This window comes from Hyperoodon ampullatus, assembly GCF_949752795.1.
Source record: "Hyperoodon ampullatus genome assembly, chromosome: 3".
In the NCBI taxonomy this organism is placed as follows: domain Eukaryota; kingdom Metazoa; phylum Chordata; class Mammalia; order Artiodactyla; family Ziphiidae; genus Hyperoodon; species Hyperoodon ampullatus.
Window position 1 is genome coordinate 179,431,700 of NC_136916.1, and position 19,166 is coordinate 179,450,865.

The 19,166-nt window shown below is 54.8% G+C and overlaps 2 protein-coding genes across 4 annotated transcripts in view; one reads left to right on the forward strand and one right to left on the reverse strand.

Moving 5' to 3' along the window:
* The window catches only part of BRF1 (BRF1 general transcription factor IIIB subunit), a gene marked incomplete at its 5' end in the record, with an annotated part of 70,824 nt that overhangs the window by 20,501 nt on the left and 31,157 nt on the right, over positions 1–19,166 (reverse strand). For 2 of the 3 annotated variants that reach the window (XM_079700203.1, XM_079700202.1), the window contains 2 exons: positions 5,120–5,192; positions 8,366–8,397. In XM_079700203.1, the coding sequence (XP_079556329.1) occupies positions 5,120–5,192; positions 8,366–8,397 (105 nt within the window). The remainder of the gene's footprint in view (positions 1–5,119; positions 5,193–8,365; positions 8,398–19,166) is intronic. The other variant, XM_079700201.1, reaches the window with a different exon arrangement.
* Positions 1,684–4,117, forward strand: BTBD6 (BTB domain containing 6; the record flags this gene model as incomplete). Its single annotated transcript, XM_079699328.1, has 4 exons — positions 1,684–2,054; positions 2,142–2,232; positions 2,372–2,490; positions 2,660–4,117. 4 exons carry the CDS (start codon positions 1,684–1,686, stop codon positions 3,690–3,692), a joined length of 1,614 nt encoding a protein of 537 aa, XP_079555454.1. The 3' UTR covers positions 3,693–4,117.

Sequence of the window (19,166 nt, forward strand, 5' to 3'; positions counted from 1 at the left end):
GCGGGGGATGGATAAATTAGGAGGTGGGGATTAACACATATACACCATTATATATAAAATAGATAACCAGTAAGGACCTACTGTAAAGCACAGGGAACTACACTCAATATTTTGTAATAGCCTATAAGGGAAAAGAATCTGAAGAAGTATACATATATATGTATATACATATGTATCTATGTATAACTGAATCACGGTGCTGTACACCTGAAACTAACACGATATTGTAAATAACTATACTTCAAAAAAAGCTAATTAAAAAAAGATTATACGAGTGTTGCAAAGAGGGCTAAACAAGGGGAAATGGAAATATTCTAAAGCCAAATGAAACATTAAAAAAAGGTTAAAAACCTCCATCTTAAGAAAAAAAATTAATACAGGAAAAAAGGAGTAATAAAGAAAAGTAAATACATAAATAAATTACTTTCACCAGGAAAAGAATTTTAGAAGATAAAACCAAAAACACTATGGTGCTGGTACAAAGACAGATATATAGACCAATGGAACAGAATAGAGAGCTCAGAAACAAACTCACACATGCACGGTCACATGACTTCTGAAAAGGGTGCCAAGACTACACAATGGGGACAGGGTAACGTCTTCAACAAATGGTGCTGGGAAAACTGGACACCCACATACAAGAGAAAAAAGATGGACCCTTATCTCACACATCATATACAAAAATCAACTCCAAATGAATTAAAGACCTAACCGTACGACATGAAACTGTAAAACTCCTACAAGAAAACGTAGGAGAAGAGCATGACATTGGAATGTGCAATGACTTCTTGAATATGACACCAAAAGCACAGGCAACAAAAGCAAAAACAGACAAATGGGACTATACCAAACTTAAAACCCTCTGTGCAGCAAAGGAAACAGTCAACAGAGTGAAAAATGCCACCTACAAAATGGGAGGAAGTATTTGCAAATCATGCATCGGGTAAGGGATAAATCTCCAGGATATGTAGAGAATGCCTAAATCTCAGCAATGACAAAACCAACCCTATTCCAAAAGAGGCAAAGGAGTCCAAGAGACTTCTCTCCAGAGACAGGTGACCAACAAGCACCTGACGCGGTGCTCCACGTCACTGACCGTGAGGGACTCAAACCCACCGTGACACAGCACCTCACCTGTTAGTTAGGACGGACGCCCAGGGGGTTGTCTCTCCGGGAGCTCATCCCGTCCCTTCCGCCCCTGACAGTCTCGCGGACTCCGGACAGCACAGGCGCGCAGGCTGCAGGGTGGGCCTCGAAGAGGGGCAGCCCCTACGTCGGGGTCCCGCGCAGAGCTCGGACCACGCCAAGATCACCAAAGCCGCCGCCGGCCGCCCCGCCGCGGGCCCGCGCCTACACGGTCCCTCCCGCATCTCCGCGGCTGGATTCCAGCAAGCGCCCGCGCGGGGCGGGGCGGGGCGAGGCGAGGCGGGGCCGAACAGGGGGCGGGGCCTCGGACGAGCACGTCGGCCGCGCGGGGCGCAGCCGGGCAGGGGGCGGAGCCACCGGCGAGCACGTCGAGCTCGCGGGGCGGGGCCGCGCCGCGGCGTGACGCGCGGGCGCCGCGGCGGTGCGGGCGAGGGCTGGCGGGCTGGAGGCTCCGGCCGGCGGGCGGGGCGGCGCGAGGGAGCAGCGCCCGCCGCCCCGGGCAGGCCGGCCCCCCGCGCGCAGGGCCGCCGCGGCCCCATGCTGCTGCCCCTGGCCTGCCTGCACGGCCGGGTGGCGCAGTGCCTCACCGCGCTCCTGGTGCTCGCAGAGCCGCCCCCGAGGCCCCGGCGCGGCGCGAGGGCGCACGGCGCGCCGCCCCCGCGCGCGGAGGCCGCCCTGCCCGCGAAGATGGCCGCGGAGCTCTACGCGCCCGCCGGCGCCGCAGCCACGGCCGCCACCGCCACGGACATCGCCAACAGCAACGCCGCCGCCGCCGCCGCGGGCAGGAAGGGACGGCCCAGCGCCCCGCTGCCCGCCCTGCCACCGCCCGCGCCCGCGCCGCCCGCACTCGACAACAACAACTTGGAGAGCCCCAACTGGCAGTCCTTCCACCCGACCCTGCGCGAGAGGTGAGCCCGGACCTGCGCCCCCACCCCTGCCCGCGCCCCGCACCGACCCGAGCCCCGAGCCGTGTCCTGTGTCTCTGCCCATTGCAGGAACGCGCTGATGTTCAACAACGAGCTCATGGCCGACGTGCACTTCGTCGTGGGGGCCCCGGGCGCGGCCCGGAGGGTGCCTGCCCACAAGGTTGGTAGAGGCTCGGCCCTTTGAGCTCCCAAAGGCGACTGGCCACCTCCCGAGTATGGACGGTCCTTTTCCCGGGTGTGGCAGCCGCTGGGGGCAGGGAGGGCCCAGGGCTCAGGGCAGCTCTCTCTCTCATCCACAGTATGTCTTGGCCGTGGGTAGCTCTGTCTTTTATGCCATGTTTTACGGGGACCTGGCAGAAGTCAAGTCAGAAATCCACATCCCTGACGTGGAACCTACAGCTTTTCTCATCTTGTTAAAGTAAGTCTGCCTCCTTAGGGTGCAAGGATGGGGCGGTTCCTCGCTGCCTGGTTCCGCCAGCCAGCCGCCTGCAGCCTCCTGAAGTCCACAAGGATGGAGGGCTCCTCTCCCAGGCCCTGGGTGCGCGGCGTGCCCCACGCGGCCTGTGACTTGGCCCCGTCCTGCCTAGGTACATGTACAGTGACGAGATTGACCTGGAAGCTGACACGGTGCTGGCCACTCTGTATGCCGCCAAGAAGTACATTGTCCCCGCGTTAGCAAAAGCCTGTGTCAACTTCCTGGAGACGAGTCTGGAAGCCAAAAACGCCTGTGTGCTGCTGTCCCAGAGCCGGCTGTTTGAGGAGCCCGAGCTGACCCAGCGCTGCTGGGAGGTCATCGATGCTCAGGCTGAGATGGCCCTGAGGTCCGAAGGCTTCTGTGAAATTGACTGGCAGACGCTGGAGATCATCGTGATGCGGGAGGCCCTCAACACCAAGGAGGCTGTGGTCTTCGAGGCGGTCCTGAGCTGGGCCGAGGCAGAGTGCAAGAGGCAGGGCCTGCCGGTCACCCCGCGCAACAAGAGGCATGTTTTGGGGCCAGCCCTCTACCTGGTCCGAATTCCAACCATGACCCTGGAAGAGTTTGCCAACGGCGCCGCCCAGTCGGACATCCTGACGCTGGAGGAGACCCACAACATCTTCCTGTGGTACACGGCGGCCAACAAGCCCCTCCTCGAATTCCCCCTGACCAAGAGGAAGGGCCTCGCCCCGCAGAGGTGCCACCGCTTCCAGTCCTCCGCCTACCGCAGCAACCAGTGGCGCTACCGCGGACGCTGCGACAGCATCCAGTTTGCCGTGGACAGGAGAGTATTTATTGCGGGGCTAGGCTTGTACGGCTCTAGCTCAGGGAGAGCGGAGTACAGCGTGAAGATTGAACTCAAGCGGCTGGGGGTGGTCCTGGCGCAGAACTTGACCACGTTTGTCTCCGATGGCTCCAGCAGCACCTTCTCAGTCTGGTTTGAACACCCCGTGCAGGTGGAGCAGGACACCTTCTACACCGCCAGCGCCGTCCTGGACGGCAGCGAGCTCAGCTACTTTGGGCAGGAGGGCATGACCGAGGTGCAGTGCGGGAAGGTGACCTTCCAGTTCCAGTGCTCTTCCGACAGCACCAACGGGACCGGGGTCCAGGGCGGGCAGATCCCTGAGCTCATCTTCTACGCCTGAGGCGCTGCGGGGTGGCAGGGATGCACTGCGAGTGGCAGGCCCTTCCTCTACAGGCAACCCGTGACCCACCACCTCGAAGGTTGAGCTCGCGGTGTGCCTCCTCTGCAAGTAGTCGGCTGGAGCCTGAAGCTGTGACACAAGACGCTTTCCTACACAGCCAGAGCCTCGGTCTCTGCCATCTCCTGTACGTTGGGGCGCACATCCCAGGTGGAGGGCAGACTTGGGGGGCACAAGGCAGGCTCCAGATTCCCTCCCAGGGGCACCCGCACTGCCTGCTTTGAGGGCTTTGCCGTCTCTCGCATCCTCTTGGATTCTATTCTAAGTGGTTCTAAGCTTAAGTTCTGTTCAAACCTAAAATGGGAGAAGTCACTTAAAGTAGTTCACCTGTTTAAGTGGATTTTCATAATAAAGTTTTAACAAAATGAGAGCCGTAGATAAATGACTGAGAGTCTCAAGTTGCCCTAACAGTGCTTAGCGGGCGGTCCCCTTCCACGAGTTTGCCCTCTGCCGGCAGCCCGGGCCTCAGCCATCTGGGAGGGCTTGCTCTCCAGGCTGCAGCCAGACTGCTCTAGAAAAAGCCAGGTGTCAGGTTGTGTCTACTTCCTGAAGTGTCACTAGCTGCTCAGAATCCTACTGTTTGATTTCGACTGGGTGGGGGCGTGGGGGCTGCTCTGCTGGGCCCAGGGCTCCTGCCCCCGAGAGCGGACCTCCCACCTCAGGCTCCCAGCAGCCTGCGCGCACGTGCCATGGCGTCTGGCGGCCTCGCGGAGCCTCCTGCCTCCATCCTCCCTTGCTGCAAACTCCTCGGGCATTTGCTTTGTTTCTGAAAAACCTCCGCATGACCCCCAGAGGGAGGGACCGTGTCACTCGGCAGAGGGATACAGCCCCCAGCCCCAGGTCTCCCTGTGCGTGCGGTCCCCCTCCTCCTCCGGGCCCACCCTGCTGGACCGTGCCTTCCCGGCCCCAGGGGACCACCCTGTGGGTGACCCAGGACTGCACGCCCTGCCCACCCTTCCTGGCCCCACACACCACCTCCTTAGTACAAGGAGGTGCCTCTAGATGCTGATGGGCGAAGGAGGGAGCAGCCCCTCCAAGCCAACTGCGCAAACAGTCCTCATGGCAAAGCTGCCATAAAGGCCTGGCTCCGTCTGCAGGGGGCCTGCCCACCCCGAGGCACCGTGCTGCCAGGGGTGCTGCTCGAGAGGTAGAGAGACGGGCCCCCATCCACGCAGCACTTTCGTCTCACTCCATCCCTACCTGCGGGCACTGACCACAGCATTCTGGTTTTAAACCAGAAATAACCCCCCCAGGCTGCTGGGCTCCTGGCAGCCTCCAGGCGGCACTTCTCCCCTGTGAGGTCCTTGCCCTTGCACGCGCGGCCCTCCCACCCAGAGCCCCGGCAGCGCACCCCGTGAGCCCCGCGGTACCTATTGCTGGTGCGTTGATGCAGAGCTCTCTCGCCAAAAGAAGGAACGTCTTCCCCAGCACGTAAACGTTCACCTGTCGTGAAGACACCACAACTAAGAAGGGCGTTCATGTGCAGGAAATGTTTGCTTTTTTTCTTTCATCGTTCAGTCTTTAAGAGCCCTCCCTGCTGCCCCACCCCGAGCCCCCAGAGCAGCCCAGGGCACTCCTTCCCTCTCCCAGGTGGGTTGTTTAGACTCTACCACTATCTCAGCAACGACTGAACTTGCTGAGAAGAAAAGCTGCCTCAAGAGTAGCTGGCCGAACAGAATCATCCAGTGCGCAAGGCGCCACGACTGCGGGGCCCACGGCCACTCTTCTACCCTGTTCCCAGGGGCTCACGGGGGCATCCTCTTCTGTCCCCACGGGCCAGCTCAGTCCTGGCTGTGGGGCTCTGCAGGCCTCAGTGACCCTACACTGCTCCCACCTCAGGTCCAAATCCACCGTGGAGCCTGCCCCTGACCCAGTCACCTGCCAGAACCTCCCCGGGTGCGAACTGAGCCCGGGGCCTGGCCAGGCACTGTCCTCCCAGCCTGCCTGGTGCTGGCCGAGGGCTGGGCAGCTCGTGGGGAGGATGCTGCTGAGTGGACTTTGACGGCAGGAGTAGTGCAGGGAAGACTTGGATGGCGTGCAGATCTGAGAAAAGCCCAGGCTCTCACCCCAGGCCTGAGCTGTGGGCTTCGCCGTCCCAGCCTGAGCTGGAGAAACCCCTGCCCACCTGTCTTCACCCCAGCCCTGCCCACAGGACTCGGGCCTCGCAGGAGGGCTGCCTCTGACCTCCTCAGAGAGCTCCCTCACGTGATCAAGCCTGGCCTGTGAGCCCCTTGGCCCAGCACCCAAGAGGGCACCAGAAAAGGTGCTGAGGAAGAGTGAAGACCTTGTTGTGTGTCATATCCATCACGGGGCTTGCAGATGGCACACGGGCGCCTGCTGCCACCAGCGGACCAGGGTGCTAAGGAATGGTACAACATTGAGTCTCCTTAGGGGAGGAGATGAGGGTACCTGTGGGCGCCAGGCAGCTTGGGGCCTTCCTGGCGGAGGCCAGGCCTCCCTGTCCAGGCAGCAGAGGGCACCCCCCACCCCACTGGCAGCCACTCTCTGTCCTCCTCCCAGACCCCCATCACAAGGGTTGGGGGCTCCCGGGGGTGCCTGCCACCAAAGCGCGCGTGTCAGTGTGCATCTTCCTCCGCTGGGCTCCCACCAGGCTCCTGCATCCCGACCCTCCTGCCTCATCCTCTGCTGAGGCCAGAGCAGAACGGACCTGCCACCCGGCGTGCTGTCTCCGCCTTCCCCGCAGCACATCCCGACCCTGCCTGCCCACGCCGTGACCCCCACCACCCCGAGCCTGGGACCTAGGCAGATGAAGCCTGAATGCTGCAGGAAAGCGTTCTCTGAACAACTTCAAGTGGAAAATCAAATTTTAAAAAGGATATGCCTGTAAAATACATGGTTATTGCCAGAGATGCTTTGATGGTCACTCTCCCGTGTCTGCGGCAGTGTGTGGGTGGCCAGCCCTCCCTGTGCCCCTACCACATGGCGGGCAGGCTCCGCAGACCTTGAGGGCTCCTGGCTCTGCCTCTGAGGGGCCGTGGCCCAGGCATGTGAGTGCCTCTGTGTCGGCCTCACTATAAGGGGGAACAAAGGGACGTCCTGCCAGGACCCTCACGGTGCAGCGGGCCCTCCACAGCTCCTGCCAGAGGGTGTTGGCTGGGAGCTGAATCTGGGGAGAAGCCCACCTTGGTGCGTGTGTGAGTGAGAACGGAGTGAGCCCTGAGCCTTCAGCTCACGTACTCTAAGCGCTCAGCCCTCGGCAGTGCAAGCCCCCAAGTGGGACCCTCACCCGACACGCGTGTTCCACACCCACAATCAGCTGCAGACACGTGTGTCCTGTGGGTGCTGAGCCTGTCCCAGCCCCTCCCGGGCAGGGCCAGCGTGGGAGGCTGGGAGCCGGGGGCTGGGGGGTGACAGTTGCCAGGTCACCTCCCACCTTTCCAGTGCCCAGGCTGGGCTCTGCCCAAGACCGGGGGCCCAAGGCTCACCCTTCCACCTGAGGTGTTAAAACTGTCTGTGTGGGTCCAGCCTGAACATACGGGGTCTCACTGGTCGGCACAGTGACTCTCCGCTGGGCCCTGGTCCAGCCCCAGGTGAGTGCGAGCATCTACTCTGTCACCCTCTCCCACCTGAACCCTGACTGGTGTCCTACTTCCCAAGGTGTGAAGCAAGAAAGTACTGGAACACCTCCCTCTCCCTCCCAAGCGGTGCCCAAGCACTTCTGGAGCGCTGTCCTGTGCCAGCCCTCACTCCTGTCCTTCCTGGGGCGTCACCAGGATGGAAACCAGGCCACGTGGCCTTGCCCTGACCAAACACAGCACATGGAGTGCTGGATTTTCACGATTCCAAGGGGTTATGTTTAGCGTGGCCCCTGAATATTCCAGCGGGGCTCCTGGGAGATGCCATTTAGGAAGGCACCCGGGAGAACACAAATACAGGCGGCATCTGAGTTCAGTGAAGGTCTGTCTGCCGGCACCGAGGGCACTGAAGGCCCAGCACCGGGGCAGCACAGCACCAGGCTCGCGAGGAAGCTTCCCCGTGGGAGTGGGATTCCTATGAATCCTGCATGAGTCCTCACACTGCAGTCACGTCTGCTTTCCATGACATTGGTTTTCCTTCCGAGCCCTCAGTGGAGTGCTCACCACAGAGCCCAACTCCAGGGCACGGGGCCGGGGCCCGGGCCCCGCCCGCCCCGGCCCCAGCGCCATCACCAGGGACAAGGGCGGAGTTGCGATGGCTCCGCCCTGGCGCTGCTCCCACCGTGAGCGTCCCGCCCACACAGGCGTCCCTCTGGTTGGGTCTTTCCATTACCGCCAGGCGTTTGGAAACGAGAGGTGCCTTCCTGGGACTCAGAAAGCAAGTTTCCCTAAAGAGACTGTAAATGTGAGTTTTTACATTGTTTAAAATGTATGCATGTGAGTCCACTTTTTTTCTTTTAAAGGATCTCCCTTGCCTTGGACCAAGTTCACCTGGGCCTCTCCATTGGCTCTAAGGCCAGGGCTGCCCAGCCCCCGGGACAACACCATCACCCTGTGTCCACTGTCTCCCTAGCCACTCCGTTTGCCAGCTTCCAAACAGAGACCCACAGCCTGTGTGTCCTTCGCCTGTGGACCCTCCCAGTCGGGGCAGGAAAGGGCTGAGAAAGGAAACGCATCTACCTGGAGCAGGTCGCTGAGGTCGAGGAGCATGTCTGCAAGGGGAGTCAAGGAGCAGCGCCCGGCCCACAGGCTCCGGCCACCTGACAGCTTCCAGGAGGCAGACCCCGGCTGTAGGTCTAAGCTCGGCACTGGATCATGAGAGCAGAGTGAAGCAGCCGCGTCGGGGCTCAGCTTCCGGGAGACCTCCGAGTCACTACCGGACGAGGGGGAGTGGGGCTGGGGTGGGGGCCTGCAACACGGCTCTTGGAGTGCAACTGCCTTGGCGGGACGGCTCCCACATCTGTGTGGGCCCTGCCCAGCCAGGGGGGCCCTGCTCTGAGGGGCCTCCTGCCCCGGCCTGCCCAAGAAGTGCGCGACCACACTCACTGCATCTCACGAGCATCCACTGAGAGGCTGCCGGGTGCCCAGCAGTGTCCTCTGTCCCAGGACTCAAGGCTCCTGGGGGACAGACACACACACCAGGCCGCCACCTTTGGTGGCCGGTAGGCACCACTATGGTACTGGTGCTCGCGGGGGCAGCTGTGGGGACTCTGGCGTGGGACCTGTCCTTGCTCTCAGCAGATGGTTAAGTAGTAACCAGAATATGTCCTAAGCGATTCAGCCAGACACATACACAGAAATATAAAATATAAAACACGAGCCACTGAGAAAGGCAACTTGTCAAATGAAGTGAAATTAGCGTCATTCACGGATGTGCTATGGCTTTGAGAAGTGACTAAGAAAGAAATCCCCATCGTGCTGAACCAGAGCCCAGACCAGGTGTCCAGGGGGAAATCCTGGGCCCAACAGAGCAAGGAGAAAGGGAGTCCTGGTGCCAAAGCCTCACACCAGGTGGCGAGCATCTGAACATGGCCTCCAAGGTCCTTGAATAAAAGGCATCTTGTTTCCCAGTCTGAAGGCAGACGTTTCATCAGAGAGTGTAGTCACAGTAAGACAGATAATGCTACAGTGCAGACCAACAAACTAGTGAGAAGAACTTTGAAAAAAAGAGAAGTGAAAGCACAAGAAATGAAAGGAAGACCACCGTAAATATATGAGCAGGAATCAGTGACAACAGAACAAATTAACATAGCCAAGAGACTATATGCCCTAAGATTCCAACTCTATGACATTCTGGAAGAGGCAATATTGTGGAGACACTGAAAGGGTCAGGGGTTGCCAAGGGTCCGGTGGGAGGATGAACAGGCGGGGCGCAGGGGATTTTCAGGGCAGCAAAGCTGCTTGTGTGATACCACGACGGTGGACACGTGACCTTTCACTTGTCAAACGCGTGGAGCACGGGCCACCGAGAGTGAGCCCTCACATCAGCTATGGACTTCAGTTAACAATACTGTATCAACACGGGTCCATCAATTATAACATACAGCACACTAACATGAGCTGATCACAGGGAAACCCTGTGCTCGGTGGAGAATATGGAACTCTGCACAATTTCTTCATGAATCTAAAACTGCTCTTAAAAATGAAGTCTATTTTAAAAATAATACTAATAAAATAAATGCAAAAAAACGGGCAAAAGTTTTGAACAGATGTTTCATGAAGAGAAGCAAAGAGCACCCCCCCCCAGCAGCTATCACAGAAAAGCAAACTAAAGCACCCCTACAACAGCAACAGATGACCGCAGCTGCCACGCCCGCCGGCAGGGCACCCAGTGGAACACCAGCCCTGCTCAAGGGCCTCCGACCACGAGGAGAGGACAAAAGAATGTTCACAGCAGCTCCGTGCACAAGAGCAAAGACCGGGAACAGCCCGGGTGTCCGTCGACAGAGACACCGATGACCTGTCACACACTCGCCCCATGGAGACAAGATGGCAGAGGCCTGCCAGGCAACAGACCTGCAGGAAGAGCACACAGCCGCATCCCGGACAGGGCGTTTCAGAACAAGCAAAACTAACCCACGGGCGTCACCAGGAGAGCGGGTGCCTCTGGGGTGGGGTGTTGGCGCCGCCCTGCATCCTGACAGAAGACCTGGTCGCACAGACACGTGCGCTCCTCAGAACTCATCAAATGGCACGATGAAGACTTGTGCATTTCGTTTTATGCCAATTTTACCTTAAAAGGAAATAAGAACCATAAACAAATACTGGTATCTAGTCAGTTAATAATCTGCCTGCTGAAGGGCTTGGGGGCACTGGATAGATGTCTGCACCCTACTTTGAAAAACACCAAAAAAGGACAGGCTGAGGGATGGCTGGCGGGTGGGAGGGGGCCGAGCATAGACTAGCAAGGTGTGGATGGAGACACTGGGGTGGGGGGCGCCCACTGCATAATCAATCCTTTCAACTTTGCCACGTGTTTGATATTTTTCATAATAAAATGATGGGGGGGGAAATGTGTGTATTTTATAAAGGAGATTGGGATTCAACTTTTAACCAAGTTACAGTGAAATGACATTTGCTGTCCTTGAAATGACAGTGGCAGGACACCTAACCCGTGTCCACAGGAATGTCTAGACAGCCCTGGTTCCTCTCTGAGCGGGATGATCTGAATTACCTGCTTCCTGAACGAGGCACCCCCCGCATGACCCATCCTGGGCCAGAGCCCACCAACGCCCCCGGGGCCTGGGCCTCAGTGGGTCCAACTGATGGGCGTTTGGGGTTCTATGGCTTGGAAAAGTCTCCTGTCTGGCCAGCCCCTGAGCCAGTGTCCTTCCCAGCAGCCGTTGCCTTATGCTAGGCAGCTGCATCCAACCTTGGTGCAGAGACCCCAGACCCGCAAACCTGCTGGGACGGTAAGTAAGCCCACAGATGAGGCCTGCGTGAAGCCCTGGCTCAGCATGAGTGTAGTTCTGTTGGCCTCTCTGTCTCCCTCCCGTGCTCCTGGGGCCCAGCCGTGTTCTAGCAGGCGGCACTTCTGCTCCACGAACACCCATTTGAGCGCCTGTCCTAGAAGACGTGCATCTGCACAAAGGAGGGTGGTGGACAGAACACCTTCAGAAGGTCCTGGACGCTCCTGAGGGTCCAAAGGCCAGAGTGCGTCCAGCTGGTTTAGAAAGCGCGCGGCAGCCCACGCTGGGCGACCACGGTCCCTGGGGCCTGGGAGTAGCTCCGCCCCAAGGGGACGGGAGACGCTCTGGCGGGCCCACATAGCACTGCTGGGAAAACAATCATAGACGGGACCCGATTTAAACTGAGACTCATTTTTGGTCAAAGGAAAAGCTTACAGAGATTTAAATAAGGCAGAACTAAAGGTCAAAAGAACGTGATATTCCTCTACGCTGCATCTGATACAGTGTCTCTCCAGGTGAAAAACTGCCCCTGCACATCCAGAAGGTCTGAAATGTCATGTGTGTGCGTGGACACCACACTTTAGGACAAACAGTGAGGCCAGGGGGGCAGCCACGTGGGCCCACAGCACCCTCCCGGGGCCGCACCAGACACGAGACAGTGAGTCCCAGAACAACGGTGCCATCAGCACTGAAGAGCCAAACCTCGGCGTCCCTGAGAAGGATGACCTGCCCAGCACCCGCCCACCCTCTAACCCCGCGGGGTCCCCCCTGCTCTGGCGAGCCCTTCCCCAGGCAGCCAGCACCAGCTGGCAGTTACTCACGAGCCGGCCCACAGCTCTGTTTAGAGCAGGAGCTCGCAGCCACGCCCTACCAAGGACAAAGGCCACCAGGACACCTCTCCCTGGTGTCCCACTGCACCGGTTATTTCCTGGCAGTGCCGCTGTACCTGCACAGGGACATGGAGCCCTGATGCAAGTCTCTAAGAGATCACGCAAGTCCTGGAGGCAATCCACAAAGGGGCCGGGAGTGAAGCAGGCATCAAGGGGCGTTACAGGGCTGGGTGACAAGGCAGGGCGGCGCCTGGACGCACTTGGTGGGGGGGGGGGGATGGCGGCAGCCAGGAGCCACCTAGGAAAAGGAAGGGCTTCCCGTTGTGCCAGGGGGCCTGCCAGCTGCTCCTGCTCCCCCTCAGGGCACTGGCTGCCCCCACGGCACAAGGCAGAGGTCAAGGCCACAGCCTGGAGCTCACAGAGTCCCACCGGGGGGGAGATAAAATGGAGGGGTCGGAGACTTCCAAGACAGCCAGCCTCGAGGGACCCAACCGTCGAGAAGTGGGCCAAACGTCGAGAAGTGGGCCAAACACCACGCACTCAGGCTCCCTCCAGGCCTTGGTCAGTTCCTGCTCCGCACGGGCACAAGGGCGCAGAGGCTTAACGCCACGGCCAGCGGCAGTCAGCCTGGAGAAGAGAAGGTGGGCAGGGACCCCTGTGATGGCACTGCCAGGTCCTGCCTGGGTCCTGAGCCGAGCGCACCCCCTGATGTGCAGTGAGGACCCGGGCTAGCTCCCCACAGCTCTCCACCTGCCAGAGGAAACCAAGTCCCCTGCGGGGGCAAAACTACCCACAGTTGCCACAGGTTTTCAAACACTATATCCAGCACTTCGATAAAAATGTGCCAAGCATGACAACAGACAGGACCACATAACCAAAACCAAAAGAAACCTCAGGCAATAAAATAGAACCACCAATGACCCCACTGTTGGAGTTACTAAAGGCTTTCATGTAACTGCAGAGACGGAGAATTTTACCAAAGAACTGGAATCTAATCTAAAGAATCTAATGTAAAACAATCATTGAAGTTAGGAAGTTAACAGATGGGTTTAACAACCAGTTAGACACGGCAAAGGAAAGGATAGAAGAACTCAAGACAGGTCACTGGACAATATTCAGAGTGAAACAGAGACAGGAAAAATTAAGAAAACAGAATGGAAAATACACAACACAACCTGAGACATGAGGAAAGGGTCTAACGTGTGTGTAACTGGGATCCTAGAAAGGGAACAGAGAAAGAACGGCAGAGAAACTATGTCTGAAAAGATACCTCCCAAGATTTCCCCAAAACAGACCAAAGACATTAAGTCACAAATTCCAGAAGTTCTACAAATAACAAGCTGGACAAATACAAAGAAAACCACATCTAAGTACATCAGAGTCAAACTCCTGAAAGAAAGACAAAGATATTTCTTAAAAGCAGGTAGTGATAAGAGATGGTAACCTTCAAACAGTGACAAGACGATGTAACGCCCACTCCACAGCACCATGGAAGGCAGAAGCGGGATGAGAGCAGTAAAGCTCCAGGAGAAACACCTGCTGCCCCAGAATTCCACACTCACTGAAAATATCTTTCAAAATGAGGACAAAACAAAGATGTTTTCACATAAACAAAAGCTGAAGGAGTCTTTTCCTAGCAGGCATACTGTTTTTCAGACAGAGGACAATGATCCCAGATGAAACCACAGAAACACAGGAATGGAAAGGGTCAGAGCGGGTAGGTGTGAGTGAACACACTAATGGCTGGGGAAGCAGTGCCCAAAGTGCCCCTAGCAGGGCCCGGAAGAGCATGTCCTGCCGGGAAAGGCCAGCTTCTAACTTAAGGTCAAGGGCACAGGACACAGTCTCTAGCGTAACCACCAAAGCAGTAATAAGTAAATAAATAACAAAGTATTTGAAGGAAAACAGAATTAACGAAATACTTGACTAAGAGGTTGTAAGAAAGGGAAAGCAGAGAACAAATAGAAAAATAGTAAGATATTAGAATTAAATTCAAATATATCAATAAACACACTGAATTTAAATGGAAGAAATGCTCCAATAAAAAATACCTTAAGACTCGGGCTTCCCTAGTGGCGCAGTGGTTGAGAGTCGGCCTGCCGATGCAGGGGACACGGGTTTGTGCCCCGGTCCGGGAAGATCTCACATGCCGCGGAGCGGCTGGGCCCGTGAGCCATGGCCACTGAGCCTGCGCGTCCGGAGCCTGTGCTCCGCAATGGGAGAGGCCACAACAGTGAGAGGCCCGCATACCGCAAAAAAAAAAAAAAAAAGAAAAAATAGACAAATACACATAATTATGTAACTGAGCAGGACCCTATGGGGCCTTCCCAGAACAGGACTCCTCCACCTCACCCAAGCCCTCCACCTGCCTTTTGTCTGTAGAAAAACTTTAGTCAAAGAATAAATTTAACCAGAGCAGTGAAAAAAATTGCAGAAAGAAAGGAAAACAGTCAAGCAAGTCAAAATAATAATAGTTTAGCCATTAAACAAAGTCAAGGACCTTTATTTAGTTCCTCCTGAAGGGTGAGACATACTGCTCTGAGCCACGTCCTTTGAGCTGTTTTGCAGATACTGAAACCCCCACCAGGTGGAAGAAGTTAACTGCATGCTGCCCACAAGCACGGAGACCACAGACCAGTCGGAACCAGAAGGCTGAGGACGTTGACTCCCGACTAGCTCTCCACCAACCAATCAGAAGAGCGTCCATGAGCTGATCACGCTCCCCACAACCCCTTCCCCCACTCTGTCTTTAAAAACCTTTCCCTGAAAGCCTCTGGGGAGTTAGGCTCTTTTGAGCATTAGCCTCTTGGACTCCTTACTTGGCGCCTGCAATAAACCCTGCACTTTCCTTCACCACAACCAGTGTCAGTAGGTTGGCTTTACTGCGTGTGGGCAAGTGGACCTAAGTTTGGTTCAGTAGCAATTATATGCTGCTTATAAGAAACATATATCAAATATATCATGAAGGATTGAATTTTAAAATATGGGAAAAGACAGACCACGCACATACTCAGCAAAAGAAAGCGGGTATAGTTATACTAACACCCAACACAGTACAATTTAAGGGGAAAAGCATTTGGTGATAAAGAGGGACATTTTATAACGTTAAGCGTCATTTCCACCAGGAAGATACAGAATCCTGAATCTGTATCCTCTTAACACAGCATCAGAATATAATGGGAGGACTTCCCTGGTGGCACAGTGGTTAAGAATCCACCTGCCAATGCAAGGGACACAGGTTCGAGCCCTGGTCCAGGAAGATCCCACATGCCGTGGAGCAACTAAGCCCATGAGCCACAACTACTGGGCCTGAGCTCTAGAACCCGCAAGCCACAACTACTGAAGCTCACGCGCCTAGAGCCCGTGCTCCACAACAAGAGAAGCCACGGCAATGAGAAGCCCATGCACCGCAGGAAGAGTAGCCCCCGCTCGCCACAACTAGAGAAAAGCCCACACACAGCAATGAAGACCCAACGCAGCCAAAAAGAACAAAAAATAAATATAATAAAATAAATAAATTTATTTAAAAAAAAAGAATATAATGGGAAACCAACAAGATAAAAGGAAAAGTAGATAAGTCCACATCTGCAGTGGGAGTTTTAACACTCTTCTTTAGAACAAGGGGACGGAAAAATCGGTAAGGATGATTTGAACAGGACTAACCATCTTGACCTAATGGACATTTATAGACCGCTCCACCCAACAGGTGCAGATACCCATTCCTTTGAAGTGCACATGACGCGGCCACCAAAATAGACCATGCACTGAGCTGTAAATCAAATCTCAGCACACTGGGAAAAAAGGGAAATCGTTCAGTGTTTGTCCTCTGACCACAATGGGATTATACTAGAAACTGATAATACAGAGATAACTAGAAAACTCCCAACTGTTTTCAAAACAAGTGGTACACTTCTAAATGACTTAATATCTAAAAGAAATAAAAATGGAAATTAGAAAATATTTTGAACTGATCATAGTAAAAATGTGACACATCAAAACTGTGTGATGTAATTAAAACCTGCCTAGAGAGAAATTTATAGTCTCAAATGCTTATATTAGGAGAAACAGAAAAAATGAAAATCAAGAACCTAAGAAAGCTGAAAATAGTAAATTAAATCGAAAGAAACTAGAAGGAAAGAAATAATAAAATAAATCAGTGAAATATAAAATAAACATACAATACAGATAAACAACAAAGCAAAAGTCTGGTTCTTTAAGAAGGCTGATAAAAGCGCTGGTGAGGCTGTAGAGAAACTGGAACCCTCGTACACTGCTGGCAGGAATGCAAAATGGTCCAGCTGCTTTGGAAAACAGTCCAGCAGTGCCTCACACAGTTAAACATAGAGCTCCAATGATAGCTTATATGATTCCACTTACATGAAATGTCCAGAACAGGCAAACAGAGAGTGGCAGAAAGCAGACTGCTGCTTGTTTAGGACTGGTGGCATGAGAGACACGCTTTCTGAGGCGGTGACAATGCTCTAGCGTTGACTGTGGTGATGGCTGCACACTTGTGTGCATGTAACTGAAAACCAGTGACTTGCACAACATAACGGGTGAATTTCATCTCAACAAAGCCATTACCAAAGAAAAGACTAATAAAACTGGCAACCCCCTAGCAACATGGATCAAAGAAAAAAAAGGCAAAATTACAAACACAAGACATGACAGAGGGGTCGTCACTACAAGTGCCGCAGACACAAAAGAGAAACCGGGAATGTTAAGGATAACTTTACTCTGATACATCTGGTCTCTGAAGTGACACAGACAAAGCCTTTGCAAAATACAACCTAGCAAAACTGGAATGAGAAGCAGAAAGGCTGGATAGTTCCACATCTACTATAGAAATTGAAGCCACAAGTACGATCTTACCACAAAGAAAGCTAAAGGCCCCGACGGCTTCACTGTGAGTTTTCCCAAACGTTTCAAGAGGCAACAGTACTGGTCACTGCTGGACTGCCCAGGGTGCAGAGCACGAGGGGGCACCTCCCAGCGGTGCTGGGGCAAAAGCACGACTGCGACACACCCAGTTGACGAGGACACTGCAAGAACACAGGCCACCCGCACAGCTCCACCCAAATATCAGCAATACCTGGAGAGGGTAACTTGGCATGACCACATCTGGGTATGAAAGGGTGGTTTAACCTTAAAAATCAGTCAGTGTGGTGGTCCAATGGTTAGGACTCCAAGCTCCCTCTGCAGGGGGCCCAGGTTGGATCCCTGGTCGTGGAACTAAGATCCTGAAAGCCGCGAGGCATGGCGCCCCCCCCAAAAAAAAATCAGTCAGTGTAATTCACCTCGGTGCAGATTAAGGGGAGAAACCCCACATGATGATCATACCAATACATACATAGACGACTCAACACCCTTCACTATAAAAGCTCCTGGCAATTAGGAAAAAGGAAACACCTCCAACCTGTTACCTGATAAAGGCATCTTAGAGCAGACGTCTAAGGCAAAGGGCTGGAAACGCTCTCCGGAGCCAGGACAGAGCCAAGGACGCCCCGCCCCCCTTCACCCCTTCACCCCCCACAGGGCACCACAGGCGTGCAGACAGCCAAGAGAAACACATGACAGGCATACAGATCAGAAGGGAGCAACTAAAACTGGCAGCAGACACAACTGTATACATTAAGAAAACAAAACAAGAGGGCTTCCCTGGTGGCTCAGTGGTTAAGAATCTGCCTGCCAATGCAGGGGACACGGGTTTGAGCCCTGGTCTGGGAAGATCCCACATGCCACAGAGCAACTAAGCCCATGCGCCACAACTACTGAGCCTGCACTCTAGAGCCCGCAAGCCACAACTACTGAGCCCGCATGCCATAATGACTGAAGCCCGTGCGCCTAGAGCCCATGCTCTGCAACAAGAGAAGCCACCGCAATGAGAAGCCCACACACCGCAAAGAAGAGCAGCCCCTGCTAGCCACAACTGGAGAAAGTTCGCATGCAGCAACGAAGACCCAACGCAGCCAAAAATAAATAAATGAATAAAATTTTTTTAAAAAGAAAAAGAAAACAAGAGATCCCAAAGTTCAATTAGTAAGACTACACACTGAATTTTGTATTTTTAGATATAACATCATCATCAAAAGATACCGCCGAGGGCTTCCCTGGTGGCGCAGTGGTTGAGAGTCCGCCAGCTGATGCAGGGGACGCAGGTTCGTGCCCCGGTCCGGGAGGATCCCACATGCCACAGAGCGGCTGGGCCCGTGAGCCATGGCCGCTGAGCCTGCGCGTCCGGAGCCTGTGCTCCGCAATGGGAGAGGCCACAACAGTGAGAGGCCCGTGTACAGCAAAAAAAAAAAAAAAAAAAAAAAAAAAAAAAGATACTGCCGAGAGCTGGAGGGCAGCCAGGACGGGGAGGCTACCTTCCATGCAGATGCCCAGCCCCGGCCTCGGCCCAGGACGTGCCTGCTGGACCGCAGGGTGTGCCCATGCTCAGCATCACTGGATGCTGGCAGGCAGGACACACTGGCCAGCAGGTCACAGAGCTCCAGAGGCCCGAGGCTGGCCAACACTGGGCGGTCCTCTCCATGTCTGCCTGTCGTGGGTTTGAATCTGCAACTTCCTCTTGTGCCCAGTGATGCTGAGGGCCTGCTGATAAATGCTAATCAGCCACCCTGAGGCCTTCTTTTGACCACATACTCTCTGCATGATACCATAGATACATAACATCGTATTATACATTCGCCCAAACCCACGTAATGTACAACACCAAGAGTAAGCCCCAAGGTAAACAAACCATGGACTCTGGGTGATGATGAGGTGTCACTGTGGGTTCACCACTGGTAACAATGCACCGCTCTAGAGGATGTCCATCCTGGGTGATGCTGTGCACGTGTGGGGACTGGGGGCTATGGGAAATCTCTGTACCCTCCTCTCAATTTCACTGTGAACCTAAAACTGCTCTTAAAAATAAAGTCTATTTAGGGCTTCCCTGGTGGCGCAGTGGTTGAGAATCCGCCTGCCAATGCAGGGGACACGGGTTCGAGCCCTGGTCCAGCAAGATCCCACATGCTGAAGAGCGGCTAAGCCCATGGGCCACAACTACTGAGGCCTGCACGCCTAGAGCCCGTGCTCCACAACGGGAGAAGCCACTGCCATGAGAGGCCCGCGCACCACAACAAAGAGTAGCCCCCGCTCGCCGCAACTAGAGAAAGCCCATGAGCAGCAACGAAGACCTGATGCAGCCAAAAATTTAAAAATAAATAAATAAATCTACTAAAAAAAAAATTCTCTTCA